The sequence below is a fragment of the Oncorhynchus mykiss genome, chromosome 5 (genome assembly GCF_013265735.2).
Source record: "Oncorhynchus mykiss isolate Arlee chromosome 5, USDA_OmykA_1.1, whole genome shotgun sequence".
NCBI lineage: Eukaryota > Metazoa > Chordata > Actinopteri > Salmoniformes > Salmonidae > Oncorhynchus > Oncorhynchus mykiss.
This window is the reverse complement of record NC_048569.1, coordinates 31,018,282-31,037,093: the sequence shown is the minus strand read 5'-3', so window position 1 is coordinate 31,037,093 and position 18,812 is coordinate 31,018,282. Positions and strand designations below refer to the sequence as shown.

The window sequence follows — 18,812 nt, the reverse complement described above, 5'->3', positions numbered from 1 at the left end:
ATTTCTCAGTTAGAGGATTCATAATCTCCCATAATTTAGAGGATTTATGTGATTCAGTTTGACTTCATTGAGTTAAGATGCTTTAGGCAGTTGAAGATCTGCTAATTAACACATCCACATTGATACAGAGGAAAGGGAGTAGGCGCCGGTCGTTTCCCACCACATTCTGAAGAGTGTTTGGCATTCCATGATGATAATGATCTTGAGACATGTTTCTAAATCTGTGATTGGCAAAAGTGTGAACGTTCCTACCACCTGCTTCCATATAGAAAGCAAGTCAAACAGGTATAAAACGAAGATGTCATGATCCCAGGCTTACTCAAATCATGAATATCCCAAAAAATATAGTCTGAAACTGAAATTTTAGGAGTAGCCACATTGCCACACCCAGAAACGTTAGAAGTTATAGGCTGTCATACTGTAACCTACACTCTTAGAAGGGTTCCAAAAGGGTTCTTCAGCTGTCCACATAGGACCCTTTAAATAACCCTTTTTGATAACATGTAGAACCCATTTTGGTTCCACTTATAACTCTCCGTGGAAAGGGTCCTACATGGAACCTAAATGGGTTATATAAAGGGTTCTCCTATGGGGATAGCCGAAACCCTTTTAGGTTCTAGATTGCACCTCATAGTGTACTGTAGGAAACATATTACAGTTGATTTGATATGCATCTTTGAGTGAGCATGGTTGGTCGTTTGCATATTTACAACGGGAGGAGAGATGGAGGAGAGACAGGAAAGGTCCAATGCCAGAGGTTTGGCGGGAGTTTGAGCGGCCTCGGAGTCGTAAAACAATTACATTTAAGGGGCAGTTGGGTAGCTGTGTGATGGATGGCTTGATCATTAGGGGATAGGGTGCTGCTGTAATTTGACTGGCCTCTGGGCTGTATGTCCCTAAGAATGAGAGCCAAACACTGATACTACAATTTCTACTGGGGCTGTTAAAATAATTGCTGAATCGAGAGAGATCTGCTCAACTCTTGCAATGCTACTCTGAGAGCCAGCTTCAAAGGGATTTTGCCTCACACAACTATCAGAGAGTAATTGTTTTACCCACAAATGTAATGTATTGCTAAATATTGCCTTATACCACTCAGAGGTCTTTCACATGAGGATTCACCAACACAGTGGACAATAGTGTTCTTATAGTGCAACATTGTGTTAACCTGTTGCAGCTTACTTTACATGCCTCCAATTTATAAAGACATGGAAACATACATATTCATTCTACATCCGTATACACTGACGGGACCATTCACACTGGAAACTGTTGAGCGTGAAAAACCCAGTAGAGTTGCAGTTCTTGACACACTCAAACCAGTGCGCCTGGCACCAACTACCATACCCTGTTCAAAGGCACTTAATATTTTGTCTTGCCCATGAGGGTACAACACTCATGTAGAGCATTGAGCACAGCTTTATTTCAGGTAATAGATACGCGGGGTTGTATCCAAATCATTGCATTTCCATAATGTTTCAAATGTTTATCTCTTTAGAGGGATAGGTAGAGTCACTGCATACAACTCAGCTCTTACTCCATACATGGTTACCATGACAATCTGAGATGTTCTCGGAACCATATACTGTATCATAAAATATGCCATGCTTGAGAAAAAGGCATCTTTAGTCACCAGGTGATGTAGTGCTTGCTCTTTGTTAGTTTTTTTTTATCATCAAAGGTGAGATTTTTCACAAGTGCATTAGATAAAACCTCATGACCTAAGCTCCTGTGGCTGAAACCTGAAGTTCATAAATATGTAGTAACAAATAGGGCAAGAGTTATCTGCTTTAACAATGAAAAATAACTGTGAAAAATATTAGTTAGCACTAGCGTCCACTAAGTAGTGTTATTCATTGAAAGTCACATTTTAAAAAAAATGAATCTCTGGATATACAAGGTAAATGCCAAAATAAAGGAAACACTGACATACATTGTCTTAATAGGGTGTTGGTCCACCACGAGTCAGAACAGTTTCAATTCACCTTGGCATAGATTCTACAAGTGTCTGGAACTTTTTCCCACAAGAAATTCAATAATTTGGTTTTGTTCATGGTGGTGGAAAATGCTGTCTCAGGAGCCACTCCAGAATCTCCCATAAGTGTTCAATTGGGTTGTGATCTGGTTAACTGAGATGATCATGGCATATGGCTTATATATTTTTCATGCGCATCAAACCAGCAAACCACCACTCGTACCATATGGGGGCATTGTCATCCTATGGGGGCATAGCCGTGGTAGCCAAAATAATGTCCTACCCAGCATTTTTATAAGCATAATGTAATTTTAATTGCTTAATTAACTCAGGAACCACACCTATGTGGAAGCATCTAATTTCAATATACTTTGTATCCGTCATTTACTCAGGTTTTACCATTATTTTGGCAGTTACCTTGACATCTTAACCATATGGCTCAAATACTTCATGTTTATTGTTGTGGAACGGAATGTGCACTATGTATAGGTACATCCATTGAGTTATGATGGTGCTGTAAGTTATCTCTTGGCTACGTGTTCTTTTCTGAAACATATACTCCCTCCCATGTGTTATTTTTCTTCTATCATCTTTTCAATGTAATCACGCTTTCCCCCATTTACTGCTTTTCATTCAAACATTCAAAGTGAGATGTGAGCTACGTGTCAACTCTACTAAGAAAGACATTGCTCTCAATGTGTGATGATCCCTTCAGAAGCTAGGCTAGCTTTTCATTTCATATGTTGTTTCTTACCTTAAGGTTAACATTGAATTATGGCTTTTATGGATATTTTTTCCATCTTTTATGGAATGAAACTATAGCACTTTTTCCAAAGAGGAAAGACGCAAGACAGAGAGACAAATGTCAGCTAGCACATCAGAGAGAACAGAAGGAGGTATTATTTTGACATAATTTGTCTTATGCCATATGGTTTTCATCAATATCATGACAAATTTAGCATTGATGAAGAGGTATGATATTACCATCAGAGGGGAGAAGAGCATTTGAATAAAAGTCAAGGAAAATAGTTTTGATTGACAACGAAGGAAGCACATTTTGTAGGTGACTAAGCAAAGTGAGATGCAATATGGGTGCTCAATCAAGCTATGTAATTAGTGTTTAAATCCATTAGGCATTTATTGACTAATTCTACTATATTGTTATTGTATTTATAGATACTTTTAACAACCCATAACACAACATTTTAAGACATCATTGGGAGTCCTTGTCATCTCCAAATTACTTAGGAAATTGCTACAAAGAGATGAGTACTCTGCTAAAGCAATCATATTTTGACTCTTTTTGTGAAAACGAATCCTTTTAAGTGTGCACTCCACCTCTCTGTCTAAGATGTTATTACTGAGAGAGTGGATGAGAAGCAGATATATAAACCTCTGAAACTGGCCAATTTGAAGGGTTCAGGGTGGGAAATGCTATAGTAGGTGGCTTTGGAAGACACACAAAATAATAACCATAACAGGGGAAGTGGTGGAAGGGCAGGAGAAGAGGACGTTGCGATCAGATGAGCCTGTTTCATTTAACACAATGAACCACGCTAGAACTCTATGCCATTGTCTAAATTGTTTTACATTTCTGCTACTTCTACTGTCAATGATTCAAATACCCTGCAACAGGCCACTTTTGTGTCTAAAAGAGAATTATAACAATGCCTGTTACAGTATTATAATATTTCCCTGGTCTCTTTATATTTGCAATTAACATTCATGCCAAGCAAACAGTTATCAGTCTTTTGCTTAAAAATCACTTACCAATGTGCAACTCTATTTCTGTCTGTCCGGCTTTGGTTCCTTCAATAGCCTTTGAGTGCTTTGTCTACAATACATCAAGTTGTTTTTCAATGGTGCTCAGTATACATAATATTGTCTGATGACAAATGATTGTGATTTTCTACATTCGTAAACATTTTTTAGCAGACACTCTTATCCAGAGCGAGTGAGTGGATACATTTTCCTACTTTTTTCCATACTGATCCCCTGTGGGAATCAAATGCACAACCCTGCTCACCAACTGAGCCACACGGGACCGTTTCCTTAAGTATTTCTCCAGTGGTTATGGTATTTCAGTTTACTAAACCCACAGCAGCTATGCACCATTAGCACTGTCATGTATCGAGGCCTCGCAGGTTTCAATGTTCTTTGCTCTTTATTTATTGACATGCTTTCATTTCCTCAAAGCACTGGCTTGACATATCACTGGTTCTGTTTTGATACGATTACTGACTGCCATTAAGACCCACATGGTTTATCGACAACCTTGTATATGACACAACACACTGGTGTCAACCTGACTCCTCAGAAAGAGGAAATAGCTCAAATGTCCAAAAACCAGCATGTTTGATTGCATTGCACTTTTAGTGTGATGACACAACCCAATGTTTTGTCATGGTTTCAGTTCAACTTTTTTGAGTTGTGTATTTAGTGTAGCCTATATTCTTATCACACAAAAGCGAACTGCAGACATGAGGGAAACTGTCGCCATGCCAATTGAATCCAATATGCCTTAATTTCAAGGAATTAACATGTACTGTATCAGAGTAATGGCAAAAGCTAATCTTGTCTGGTGTATATTTCCCTGCACTCCAAGGATAATTATCAAGTATTCCTGCAGTACATTTGAAATATATTATGAAATAAAAGAGAACAAGCGATAGACTAAAAGCGTATTAATTAACAGACTATCGACTGAGGTGCAATAAACTAGTTCTAGCTTTGGGTTGATAAGGATGAATCCGGTTCCCATATGTGAAATTGTAATTAATTTCCTTGCATAATTCAGATCTCATTTGGAACGTTGCTGAATGGCCGCTGTTCCACCTCGCTAATTTGTTGCTAGCTTGTTAATTAAATTATTCAGTCCATATTCAGGCAAGTTGGCTATGTGATCTCAATGCCTCTCTGCTCATGGCCCTGTGCACTTTTTAAAGCATCAGTTAGAGTCAACTTGGTTGCTATTGTTATACATGAAAAGGTAGCATGTTGTCAAACTGTTTGCCTTTTCTTTATTCCTGTTTGGGAGAGTGGTTTTTGAGAACTGCAGTTTATTCCTCCAAAGTGAGTGATAACTTAACCGATTCACACATAATCTTGAACATTGCCTCCTGTATTGTGCCTCATCCTGATATATGGATTGATATTAAACTGCTCTATAACAGAGCCATCTTGGTCCTACTCAATATGTTCCTGTCTTCGTTTGGACAGAATGAGTTTGATAGAGATTCATGTTGTGTCTTAATAGGAATTAAATGTCTTGTCTGTCTTAGATTATGAATCAAATACATCCTTGTTTATTACCAACAGATCTTAAACATAATTTAACGATTGTTATCCCCAACAAAGCTGATTGGTCCCCTTAAAAGATAACTAACCGTTTGAGCTTCAATTGTGAATCGATTCTAAGCATGCCCTTTAAGGCTCTGAAAAGGTGGCAGTCATTTTGATGATTAAAAAATAACAACTCAATTTGTTGAAAGGTTACGGTGGCCGTTTCAGCTGCTGCTCACGCTGGAAGCTAATTATCCTCCTACTCTCTAGGAAGTAGGCTGCTATTTGGTTGCTGCTATTTGGTTGCTGCTATTTGGTTGCTGCTATTTGGTTGCTGCTATTTGGTTGCTGCTATTTGGTTGCTGCTATTTGGTTGCTGCTATTTGGTTGCTGCTATTTGGTTGCTGCTTTTTGTTGGCACCAACACAAGGTACCAGTGATCAAACGCAATCACTAGATAGAACAATTAATAGAATAGTTATACAATCCACGTGTTCCCCAGCAATAATTATATGTTTTTCATTTGTCGATTTCCGCGTATTTTTTTCCGTTCCAGATTGGGCCTTATTATGCAATAAACGTGTATCTGTTTGTGTGTGTGTGTGTGTGTGTGTGTCTGTGTGTGTATGCGTGTGCGCACTTGTACGAGTGCTTTCATATTGGCAGGCATGTGTGTATATGTGTGTGTGTGAATGATTATGTATGCATTTGATAAATAATTAATTTTCATCATATAATCATCATGCTCCATACCTCAGTAGGGTGCTGCCATGGCAGGTATCTACTCTGATAGCATAGAGGGATGAGGATTAAAATTACAAAAATGGGTCATCCCATGTCATTTCAGCAAGCCATGACACCCACCATCTCAGTGTCACGTTGTTTTTTTCTCTGTGTTGGTTGGGGCGGGATAGTGACTAGGGTGGGTCATCTACGGTTTTTGTATGTCTATGTTGGCCTGATATGGTTCCCAATCAGAGACAGCTGTTTATCGTTGTCTCTGATTGGGGGTCATATTTAGGTAGCCATTTCCCCATTGGTATTCGTGGGATCTTGTCTACATTTAATTGCCTGAGTGCACAACAGTAGCGGCACGTTTCGGTCGGTCGGTCGGTTTATTAAAATGATGTGGAACTCTACTCATGCTGCGCCTTGGTCTCATCATTACGATGAATGTGACACTCAGATTGTTCTGAAATTGTTTCTGCAGTTAGAAACATAAAATATTAGCATTCCTTTAACATCGTTTTGTCTAAATATAATTAGATCTCTGAAAAATTGAGCTAATTGACTGCACCCAATTTGGTCTTTAAAAAAAAAGTGTATTTATATAATGTCCAATAAATATAGAACCTAAAATCAGATTTGTACCAAACCCCTGCAAAATCCACCCCAAAAGTATCAGTATCAGTGTCTGACAAGTAAACTGTGCAAAAAAGGAAAGTACTCTCACTGTCAACTGCATTTATTTTCAGAAAACTTAACTTGTGTAAATATTTGTATGAAAATAACAAGATTCAACAACTGAGAAATAAACTGAACAAGTTCCACAGATATGTCACTAACATAAATTGAATAATGTGTCCCTGAACAAAGAGGGGGTCAAAATCAAAAGTAACAGTCAGTATCTGGTGTGGCCACTGCACCAGATGTGCCAGTTCTTGATGTGAAATGTTACCCCATTCTTCCACCAAGGCACCTGCGAGTTCCATGACATTTCTGTGGAGAATGGCCCTAGCCCTCACCCTCCGATCCAACAGATCCCAGAAGTGCTCAATGGGATTGAGATCCGGGCTCTTCGCTGTCCATGGCAGAACACTGACATTCCTGTCTTGCAAGAAATCACGCACAGAACGAGCAGTATGGCTGGTGGCATTGTCATGCTGGAGGGTCATGTCAGGATGAGCCTGCAGGAAGGGTACCACATGAGGAGGATGTCTTCCCTATAACGCACAGCGTTGAGATTGCCTACAATGACAACAAGCTCAGTCCGATGATGCTGTGACACACCGCCCCAGACCATGACGGACCCTCCACCTCCAAATCGATCCCGCTCCAGAATACAGGTCTCGGTGTAACGCCCATTCGATCGACGATAAACTCAAATCCAACCATAACCCCTGGTGAGACAAAACCACGACTCGTCAGTTCTATCCTTTATCCATATTACCAGGTTCTGACCACTAGATAGTGATGTTCCTGCTCATTTTTTAAGAATACCCCCTCAATATTAAAGGGATAGGGATGAATTTGGGATTCACCCAAATTACAAAATTGCATATTGGTTTCCATACTCTGTAAGGAGTTTATGGACAAGGTGTGATAGCAACCCATGCTTTGGTTTTGTTAACCTGGTCACTGTTTCAAATGTTAACTTTGTAGCATTTGTGGCACAAATCCAATGCATGTCAATGGTACCTACACTAAATGATCAAAGTGCTTTTTGAAAATTACTCGTCAAACATCTCAATTCAAAATCAGGGGCATTAACATGGACTTGGTCCGCCCCTTTGCTGCTATAACAGCCTTCACTCTTCTGGGAAGGCTTTCTGCTAGATGTTGTAACATTGCTGCGAGAACTTGCTTCCGTGCTTTCAGCCACAAGATCATTAATGAGGTCAGGCACTGATGTTGGGCGATTAGGCCTGGCTTGCAGATGGCTTTCCAATTCATCCCAAAAGTATTCGATGGGGTTGACGTCGGGGCTCTGTGCAGGCCAGTCAAGTTCTTCCACACTGATCTCGACCAACCATTTCTGTTTGGACCTCGCTTTGTGCACAGAGGCATTGTCATGCTGAAACAGGGAAGGGTCTTCCCCAAACTGTTGCCACAAAGTTAGAAGGACAGAATTGTCTACAATGTCATTGTATGCTGTAGCTTTAAGATTTCCCTTCACTGGAACAAAGGGGCCTAGCCCAAACTAAGGGTCTTAACCTAAACCATGAAAAACAGCCCCAGACCATTATTCCTCCTCCACCAAACTTTACAGTTGGCACTATGCATTGGGGCAGGTAGCGTTCTCCTTGCATCTACTAAACCCAGATTCGTCCATCAGACTGACAGATGGTCCAAACCTGGTAGTATCAGGATGTCAGCTGGAACACAAACCTAACAACTTCATTTATTTGAACAGGGGAATAAAACGTCACCAAATTCACTGAGAATACATTACATAGGATGAAGAAACAATACTTCGAGCCAGAGATCCATACTACTTGTCTGACATAGAGAATTAATTCTATATACTGGTTGTTGTGGTGGGATTGGAGTGGGGTGGTGTGGGTGGCTGTTGACCATTTATTTGGACTAACTCATGTTTAGAAAGAGTGGTACAAATCAGATGAATATTATGTGAATCCTATATACTAAAATGGCCAATTTGGGGGCAATAAGTTACCTTAATTTCTCTTAGATCAAATTATATTTCTACAAAATAATGTTGCAGGAATGCTAATCTCATCTGTTTCTAACAATATACAAAAAAAATAATCTGAGATGGTGGGTGTCAAAATCCTCTTTCTTGTTCTTTTTGAGGTGGAACGACCCAAATGAAATGTTTATTTTTCCTGGTCTGTCTGTGAAGACAGAGTCCGCTGTGAATGAAATATAAATGAAGCAGGACTAATAAGATTGTGTTTCCCAAACTACCCCACATGGAGCCCCGGGGCATATGTTTGGACCAGCGGGCAATCTTATTAAAAGTTTCCACAGACTCTGCTCCCTCTCTCTCTTCCCTCCACAATCAGCATTCAAACTGACTTCCAAAAACTCCCTAGCACAGTGTTGATTTGCAAAGAGGATGGACGCCAGCATTGATGTGAGTAATGCTGTCCCTCACAGCTCATTGAAATGCAGATACAACTATATCAAAGGCCTGGAGAGTTGTGTTCAACCTGTGATGTCAAAACCTAAAAGAGAGGGAAGGAGGAAAGATAGAAAGTATCACGGCCATCTTGTTCAATTTCCTCCCATCCTGAGTCTGGACTTTGGATCATAAATCTCCAGCTAGGAGGCTGTTAGTTACCCCGCCACTCGTTTGTACTTCCAGGAAATGGAAATGGTATTCTATTAATTGGTATTCTGAATTAAAGCTGGTGGCGAAAGCTCCCTGCCTGTGCCTACATGATTAATGCAAATATGTGCCAACGATTAAAACTTCCCTTGCACAGCATGCCTCAGCGGTCAGAGTTGTGGTGGTATTTTCTCTTTGACTCTTTTAGGTCTGCTTTACAACACCCCATGTCAGAAAGGAGTGAGACATACAATGCCTGCCACGCTTGGGCTTGAATTCCATTAGGTGACTAATTTCCTTACCCTGTCTCAAACTCAGAAGACCTATTTAATGCATTATGGAAATATATTTCCCATGAAGTCTATGTTTTGAAGTCACAGCTCATGTTTTGTCTTTGCCTTTGTTTCTTGTAAGCGAGGGAAATGTGGGTTCTCGTTCGAATTGCTGTACATAGGAAGATTACTGGAAGCATATGCTTGTAAAGCGAGCAAGGGACTCAACTTGTTCTCTACTGCAGGCCTACACAAAACCGTTCTGCAAATATATGTGTGAATTGAATAGTCCTGCCCCCCCCCCCCCCCCCCCGCTCACTCAATGCACAGATAATCTGAGAGATACAAATAGTATGTGGAACCATCGCTGTAACTGCATTTCCATCACTTCATGTTTAGCTGATGTTGCACAAACACACCATAGAATAATGTTCCGGAAATGTAGTGCTGTTCTGTCACAGTTTAAGGCTGAGTTAAGGCAGACTTTTCCCCTTCTGACAGACAGGCATGAGAACTAGCCTGCCTGGGGGTGTGAGTCGGTAGAGTGCCAACCCTGACACAGTCAAAGACTAAGCTAACCTTTAAATTGGCATGGTTTGCCCCAAGGAAGCACGCATTGATCTGTGCTGAAGTGCACACACCTCCACACTTTTGATGTGCTCAATAGTCTTGCTGGGGAGACCAGGAGAAGTTCACGTGACTCTGTCAACTCTGTGGTTGTGTTGGTAAATCTTCGACGGTTACAGCTGAACTATTCATCCGAAAGCTAAGAGACTCAGTTAGTTCTGCTGCATTCATTGTAGCTACAGATACAGTGTCCATCTTCTTAATGGGTGTAGTCAAGAGAAGAGCAGATGGCATAATTTTATCAGCACATCACTCTGTTCACTTTTCCCTTTGGGACATCTTTGGGAATGTTGTTTGGGATGCAGAATGGCAATGATGCATCATTGATTTCAGACTCATCTTATACTTTTATTCAGGCTGTCAAATTGAAAATATTTTTGGGAAATAATAGATCATATAATAGAAATAATAGAATAATAAGTCTTGGTTCGCTAGTTATGCATTGCTAAGCACTTTCCCCATTATATAACACCCCATTAGAATGTGGAGCACACTTTGAAGGTCAATAATTAAATAATTTGTTCTGAGCAAGAAGCAAAAACTGTGTTCTGTTGCCCCTACTTAGTATGATATTGAAGAGACGTCTGGGGGAAAACATTTCTGGAAAGATGCACATCACAACTTTTCCTGCCCCACTGAACAGCTCTGCTCATTAATCAACATTTCAATGGGTTGTGATTTCCTGCAAATGCCTTTTCATAATTCACACCTCATTTCGCTCACACTGGTGGTTAAGCGGGGGGATCGAGCCTTGTCATTTATAGTACGGGGGGAACCCTATTTAGGGGACACACATGGCACACCACAGAGACGGTCTGCGTGAAGTGTTTACATTAAGTCCTCTCCATGTCACTGAGGCTGGAATTAAATCAAACCTGCACTGTCTTAAAATAGCATTGCTCCTGATTCAAGAAAATGTGTTTGAAACAAAAAATAACTAGTATTTTGACCCAGAGTTTTTGGTAACCTGCAAGTCTTGATCAAATTCCACCAAAATTCATGCTCCAAGGCAAACATATTTTTTATTCTGGGTGATGTCCTTAATATTAACTAAGGTCATGGATCTCCCTGGGCTCAAAGGGCAGGGATAAGGCTTTAGACAAACTTTTATTCAAGTTTTTCACGTTGAAGTGTATTGTCTGAGTCGATCATTGTGCTGTATAGTGGTCATGACTCCGTCGGCCATAACAAAAGGCTTATTATTTTGCTTGGCTTAGTAGTGGAGTCCTCCAAAAACACACATTTTCAAACTATTTTTAATAAAATAAGATACTGCATTATCACCACAGGACTTTCTATTATCCTGAATATCTGTATTTTGAAAAAGGAAGGCCACACACATCAGTTAACCTCCCTGATCCCTGAAATGAAAAAAGGATGCATCGCAATAGCATGTAAACACATTGATTAATCAAGGGTCGCAACACAGTGGGAATGACAATTGAATCAGTGCTTTTGTTTGATATCATAATCACAGTATAATCAAGGAGTCAAGGCAGATCTTTCATCCCCTGCTGGGCTGTGTTTTATGTGTTCACTGATAATATCGTGTCAGGGTAAAAAAAAAAGAGAAGCAATTCAATTTGGCTCAGTCACAGCCCGACTGCACATTAAAGCGATAGAAAAAGTATTAAATCCAGTGACTTTATTCCCAACTGGCAGAGCAGTGCTGGGTTAGATATCCTGCGAAAGATTGCTGTTTCAATTTCATTCCCCTCTAATAGTTTAATGAATGCGGGAGCAACATTATTGTACTTAGAACCCTGATATTATCTCCTATCTGTTGGGACTCGATGAAGATGGAGGGAGAATAACAAAGCATCTTTTATTGAATTGAGCTCCAGCCACAATTTCTCCCTTCTTGTCCTATAGTCCTCGGTTCTGCGGGTGTGTGTGTGCACGCGTGTCTTTCTGCGTGCGTGCGCCCGTGTTTGTGTGTGTGTGTGTGTGTGTGTGTGGCATTGCTACTTGACCATCTGGCATTACACATGGACAGTTGTGGACAAATCCAAATAATATTTCATTCCAGGAAAAGGCTTAGCAGTTTTTGAGAAACCTGACGACACCAAGAGATTAAATATACCAAAACAAGACAGTACAGTCTAAATCCCTGTAGTCATCACTGCCTTTGGTTGACATCGTTCCTTAGCTAAACACAGCTGTGTCATTTCACTATGAAATGAAGCATTGGAGAAATTAAAATAGACAACATAACAGCTGGAAGAGACTTCACGTCTCTCTGAGGGGATCGTCTGTCTTCTGTTTTTTTGGCACTCTTGGCACTCTCCTATGGATTTCCATACATCTCTTTCACCTCCAAATCAGATCAAGATGTCAAATAAATACACATTTTGATGTCTATCATCAGACAATATGATTTACCCTGTTAATACCCTTACAATAAAGAAGCGTGTGTCCTGTATTGTTCTCAAAGTATATTCTACCTGGTTCAGTACATCGCCATTCATTATCAACCCACTAGTTTTCTCCTGTATTTCCTCTATCATGCTCTATCATTGCTAATTCCCTGGTGTTTCCACCAAGCTCCTTTCTCACCATATGGTATACGGTGACACATGGGGGTCAACGACAGCTATCACCTTCCTGACTATTACTTCATAGAGTATGCCGGGTGCTAAGATGTAACTTCAAAAATAAAGCATTTTAATGTGTCTGTCATCCTAGGCCCCAGTCATTAAGAAAAAAGATCTTAGTAAATTGCACAGAGCCTGATTAAAACTTGGGGTGTTGAAAGGTGATGAGAAAAAAATGATTGGCTTACTGTCACGTGATGTGGTGTATTGGGCCTCGGAGGCGTGTGTGTGTGTTCTCTAAGTTCCCATATTTATCCCCTTTGGACTCATGATAGATCAGGATATAGCGCTGTGCCGTTATTTATGGAGCAGCCATTGGGCGTTTACTGTTGCCGTTTAGGAATACTGGGTAATTGTTTTGCCATGTTTTATTTGTTTTCTTAAACTGCCTCATTTTATTTGTTTTCTTAATCTGCCTCATCGACACCATGTCTATTGCCCATACTCCAACGCTGATCAATATCGCAGCCTGACAGGCTCGTATAACAGCACTTCTAAGGCTCTCCAGTGTGAGTGAGTCAGCTCTCCCTCTACCCTCTTCTATCCTCCCCTCCCACAATTCTCCTCCTCCTCACACTCCCTCTCCTCCTCCATCTCTTTCTACACCATCTGAGTCATTCATTTCTTGTCCCCCCCCCCCTTCTCCACTCTGCATCGCCATACAGTACACGGGAGTCACAGATGACACCCAGTATCGATTAGCTGAGCAGCAGTGCACTGGTGCGTGTAATCCTCCATAGGAATGTTATGGACGGAACTCTGATAAGATAAGGTCTGATTATATCCCTATTGAACCTGTAGTGAAGTTGAGGTGCTGTTAGATCTTAGTGAGGAGCAATAAGATCCTGGTGGCATGGAAATGATAGATTCTGATCAGACCCATGTGCCAATAAGAAGATGAAGGAGCCTGCATGATGTTATGAGCAATATATTACTGTATAGACGCCATAACGACAAGTTCTAACAGTCAAGATCCAGAATGATACTGTGGATGACAGACACCCATGGGAGCAGTACAGTATTGATTGGTTTAGCTGCATTGGACTGTGGTATGTGTGTGTGTGATGTCACAGGGTTAATGTTAGCCATAGCCTGATACAGTATGAACCCTAGCACACCAGGATTCAGTGCACTTTTCCAACAAACCCTGAGGATGTGTTTATCAGCCTTGGATCTTATCAGTCTATAGTCTTCTTATCACAGGAACACACCATAGCTACTCTATCTGCAATACAGTTATACTGCGACACTAAATGTCTCTTTAGCATGGCCTTATTGCAGATAGCTGTGAGCAATCATCACAAGGCTTTCGACATAAAAGGGGCTTTGAGAAAGATTAAGCACACTTCCTGAAATAGGTAGTTTAAAAATATCTCACTCCCTGAAATTGACCAATTTCAATGAGATACCATGCCATTTTAAGGCTCTATATTAAACTCTACACTGCTCTATACTAAAACCATACAATATGTAAAATGCCTCTTTTTATCAGAACTGGCCATATAGCCTAGGCCTATGGTATCTCCTCACACGTTCAGTCTTTCCGCCACTTAGCAGCCATGAGATGTCAGTGAAAGGGTGATGTCACACTCTGAATGCTGTCCCACAATTCCCAGGGGTGACACTCCACTCTGGCCTCCCAGACATCTAGCCATCCATCAGGATCAAATTATCTGTCAGCTGGAATTATGTTTGACATCAACATCACTCTGCTGTTATTATGGCTGCCCATCATCCAAATAAGATAAACCCCAGATATGCCCCAACAACAATAACAGCCGCCACTACAATTGCAGAGCAGAGATGTTACTGGGTTGTTTAGATTTTCGTCAAATAAGAGGTATTTGCGGTGTTTGCATGCACTAATACAAATGTCCATGCATATTCAGTGTGTTTTTTAAGATTTGAAAAGGGTTTTTATTTGTGATTGTGTACAGTAGGTATTGCATCAGATTTGGTTTTGGATTACATAAAAGGATGGTGTCAAAATCTATTGTTCTGTCCCTTTTTGTTGTGTAATCACACCATGAATGTAGGCCTACACTAAACAGGTGCAATTGGCAGCGGGTTAAAACATGCAGGAAATGACTGCTACATTTAGGGCAAACCTACTTCCGAAAGCTTGTCAGCAGTTGGATTGTGCAGTCATCTAATTACTAAAATGTCAGAGACTGTCTGGTAGTACCGCTGCGTGATAGCAGCACTGTCAGGTTATCACAGCACTAACTCCCTAAACTCTGCTCCAGCAGAGCTTTCAAATCACTCCACTAATCTGGAGTAAACACACACCATATAGGCCTCAAGTCATTTTAAATAAGTCACTTTTTATCAGGCCAATTTGGGGGGATTACATCTAAGTACTACCGTTTGCTGATTTGAATGGTATTTTGAAGTGCTGTATGCACTTATGCTGCATACTTGTGCTTTATGCAATATTCCTTATCCAAGTGAGAGTCTCTATAATTGACTTGCAGTTTATCCATGTGGTTGAAATTAATTTGGAGAGCTCTGTTCTGATTGCTTTCCCTGATTAGCCAATCAACACTTCATCAAATCCCCACTGACTCTTGAGGGGAACCCTGGGAGATGGAGTTCTTCATCACTTTCCTCATTTTTGTTAATTAAAGCAGACCATCTCGCTGTCTGTCTCCTAGTAATTGCTGGGTCCTGATCTGAATAGATACACTACATGACCAAAAGTATGTGGACACCTGCTCGTCGAACATCTCATTCCAAAATCATGGACATTAATATGCAGTTGGTCCCTTCTCTGCTGCTACAATAGCCCCCACTCTTCGGGGAAGGCTTTCCAATAGATGCTGGAGCATTTCTGCAGGGACTTGCTTACATTCAGCCATGAGCATTAGTGAGGTCGGGCACTGATGTTGGGCGATTAGGCCTGGCTCCCAGTCGGCATTCCAATTGATCCCAAAGGTGTTTGATGGGGTTGAGGTCATGGCTCTGTGCAGGCGTTAAGATTTCCCTTCACTGGAACTAAGGGGCCCGAACCATGAAAAACACCGCCAGAACATTAGTCCTTATCCACCAAACTTTACAGTTGCCACTATTCATTGGGGCAGGTAGAATTTATCTGGCATCCGCCAAACCCAGATTTGTCCGTCAGACTGCCAGATGGTGAAGCGTGATTCATCACTGCAGAGAACACATTTCCACTGCCCCAGAGTCCAATGGTGGCGAGCTTTACACCATTCCAACCGATGCTTGGCATTGCTCATGGAGATCTTAGGCTTGTGTCTGGCTGCTCAGCCATGGAAACCCATTTCATGAAGCTACCAATGAGCAGATATTGTGCTGGCGTTGCTTCCAGAGGCAGTTTGGAACTCAGGAGTGAGTATTGCAACCGAGGACAGACAATTTTTACACGCTACGTGCTTCAGCACTTGGGGTCCCGTTCTGTGAGCTTGTGTTGACTACCACTTTGCGACTGATCCGTTGTTGCTTCTAGACATTTCCACTTCACAATAACAGCACTTACATTTGACCAGGGCAGCTTTAGCAGGGCAGAAATGTGATGGACTGACTTGTTGGAAAGGTGGCATCCTATGACGGTGCCACGTTGAAAGTCACTGAGCTCTTCAGTAAGGCCATTCTACAGTCAATGTTTGATTATGGAGATTGCACGGCTCTGTCCTCAATTTTATACACCAGTCAGCAAAGGGTGTTGCTGAAATAGCCAAATCCACTAATTTGAAGGGGTGTTCACATACTTTTATTTATACAGTGTATGTTGACCCCTCTCTCTCCCTCCCTCTCTCTCTCTCTCGCTCTCTGTTTCTCTCTCTGTTTCTCTCCCTCTCCTGTGCATCTCTCTTGCCTCTCCAGTGTCCTGACGGGCTGCGGCCGATGAAGGATGGCTCGGGTTGCTATGACTACTCAAAGGGCACGGACTGCACGGACGGCTTCAATGGGGGCTGTGAGCAGCTGTGTCTTCAACAGCTGGTGCCCCTACTAGACAACCCCAGCTCCAGCAACATCCTCATGTTCTGTGGGTGAGTCAGCCAGTGGCAGGAAAAATACAGCATCAGGGAAGAAGCCCCTTTAATGTCTTCTTTCCTGGGCAACCTGGGTCCAACAATATGTTCTGTGGGTGAGAATTAGGCCATTGTTGATAACACAAATAGAGCATAAGAGCAGCTCTTTGCAATAGGTTGTCTAAATCAGCTGCTATTGAACTCTAAGATGGTAGAAAGACAGCTATAGCCTTTCACCAAAATGGATGGGCAAAAAATACTGTTAGAAACAACTGTGAGAGTGATCCTCATTTATACATGTCAACTGTGAGATTGATTCTCATGTTCACCTCTTAATTGGCAGTTTATGAATGTTCTACAGTATAGAACGTTGATATGGAATTCTACTGTAGGCTACTTCACAAGTCTGCCAGTGTGTCTATGTTGGTTTCATTAGTATTAAATGTGTGCTTTGTGGTTCACAGCCATTTCTGAAGTAGACAATGCTGAATGTGCAAATCCAACCACAGTTTTCCTTTAACGCAGACAAGTCTGGGATTAAATGTTTGATGTGCTTACACACTTTCATTTGAAATATTAGACAGCTAACAATACATACTTCTGCAATCTATTAGTTCTTTGAGCTCGGTACACGTTCTCTACTGGGAAATGAGGATATTGTGTGTGTGCGTTAGTAGAGTCCATAATACTAATGTCTCTGCCTCTGCATGATGTGCTTGTTACACATAAACCCCCCCTCCCCAACCCAGGTGTGTGCAGGAGTACAAGCTGGGGGCAGACGGTCGCTCTTGTCTCCTCCAGACAGAGAACTGTGAGGGGCCAAAGTGCCAGAGGCAGGACATTCGTTTCAATGACACCCTGTTTGGGGAGATGCTGCACGGCTACAACAACAAGAGCCAGCAAGTCAACCTGGGACAGGTCTTCCAGATGACCTTCCGGTAAGTTCTCCCCCAAAGGAGAATATGTCATCCTTATTACTGTTGTGTACCTGTGGTACCTTCACAGGGGATGTTATCCAAGCCATATCACTTTGTGACATCTGGCTTTGGCTTGTCGCTTTTGGGATACAGCTAGGTGGCAGGAGCTTTCCCAAAAATGTTGTGGCACCTGTAGTGGTATTGGGCTGACTCTTGGTGGCATGTTGCTTTGACTATTTCGACCTGTACTTTACACCACTGGGTTTTTAGACAGGGTGGCATGACAGAGATAACGAATTAGGCTAAAGCAGAAACAGGCTGGTGCCCAGACTTTTTTGTTGGTTAAGTGACTCTATGGACCCTTTGTGTAAGTTTTGTCCTCTTTTGTATGGTTGAAGTCAGCATATAAACTACCAAAAACAATGCATCCAAGTTGGAGCATTGGGACATTCGTTCTCATCAGTCCCACTACACAATAAGAATCCCAATGAGATCTTGGCGGTTCGAATTCACAGGATGTATTCCAGAGAGGAATTTCAGGATAAGTGTCAACATGAGTAAAAGCAGTGTTTTCTTTTATCAGTACTGGTGAGTGAGATATCTACACGGTGGACAATCCTATTTCCAGGTCTAACACAGCACAGCACAGCGCTGAAGTTTCTCCATTAGAGGATGAGTGTTGAGACAGACAGCACTGTCAGCCCTCTCAAAGCCCCAGTGTCTGGCTGATAGCAAAGACAAATGTTAGCTGCAGGGGACGCTGCCATAATCAAAGACAACGAGGCAGGGACTGTCTGCCGGTCTGAGGCACACACACACCAACATGCACACATACAGATGCACATGCACACACTGTTGCTCGCACACACACGTGCGGGCACACACACATATACACACATTTACAAGCCAAGAAAGTGCCTTTCAATCAAGCACTGTTGATGAGCGCTGTCCAGTGATGATAACAGGGATGATAACAGGGATGATAATGCTAGTCTAAGCAGTCCAGAAGATTTGTTTCCGCCATCAGGTCAACCCAATCTGCTTCTCCTGACTCTCATCGATCTGACTGAATTGTTCTATGGATTATATGGCTGCTCTCATCTCTTCCAATTATGATCATCGGATAACCCACACAGTCTGA

At 41.6% G+C, this 18,812-nt stretch overlaps 1 protein-coding gene across 1 annotated transcript in view; it reads left to right on the top strand.

The window, feature by feature from the left end:
- Window positions 1-18,812, top strand: part of LOC110523598 (astrotactin-2-like) — a 430,658-nt gene that overhangs the window by 249,106 nt on the left and 162,740 nt on the right. Inside the window, exons 12-13 of the mRNA XM_036977273.1 lie at window positions 16,606-16,772; window positions 17,504-17,692. Of these exons, the coding sequence (XP_036833168.1) occupies window positions 16,606-16,772; window positions 17,504-17,692 (356 nt within the window). The remainder of the gene's footprint in view (window positions 1-16,605; window positions 16,773-17,503; window positions 17,693-18,812) is intronic.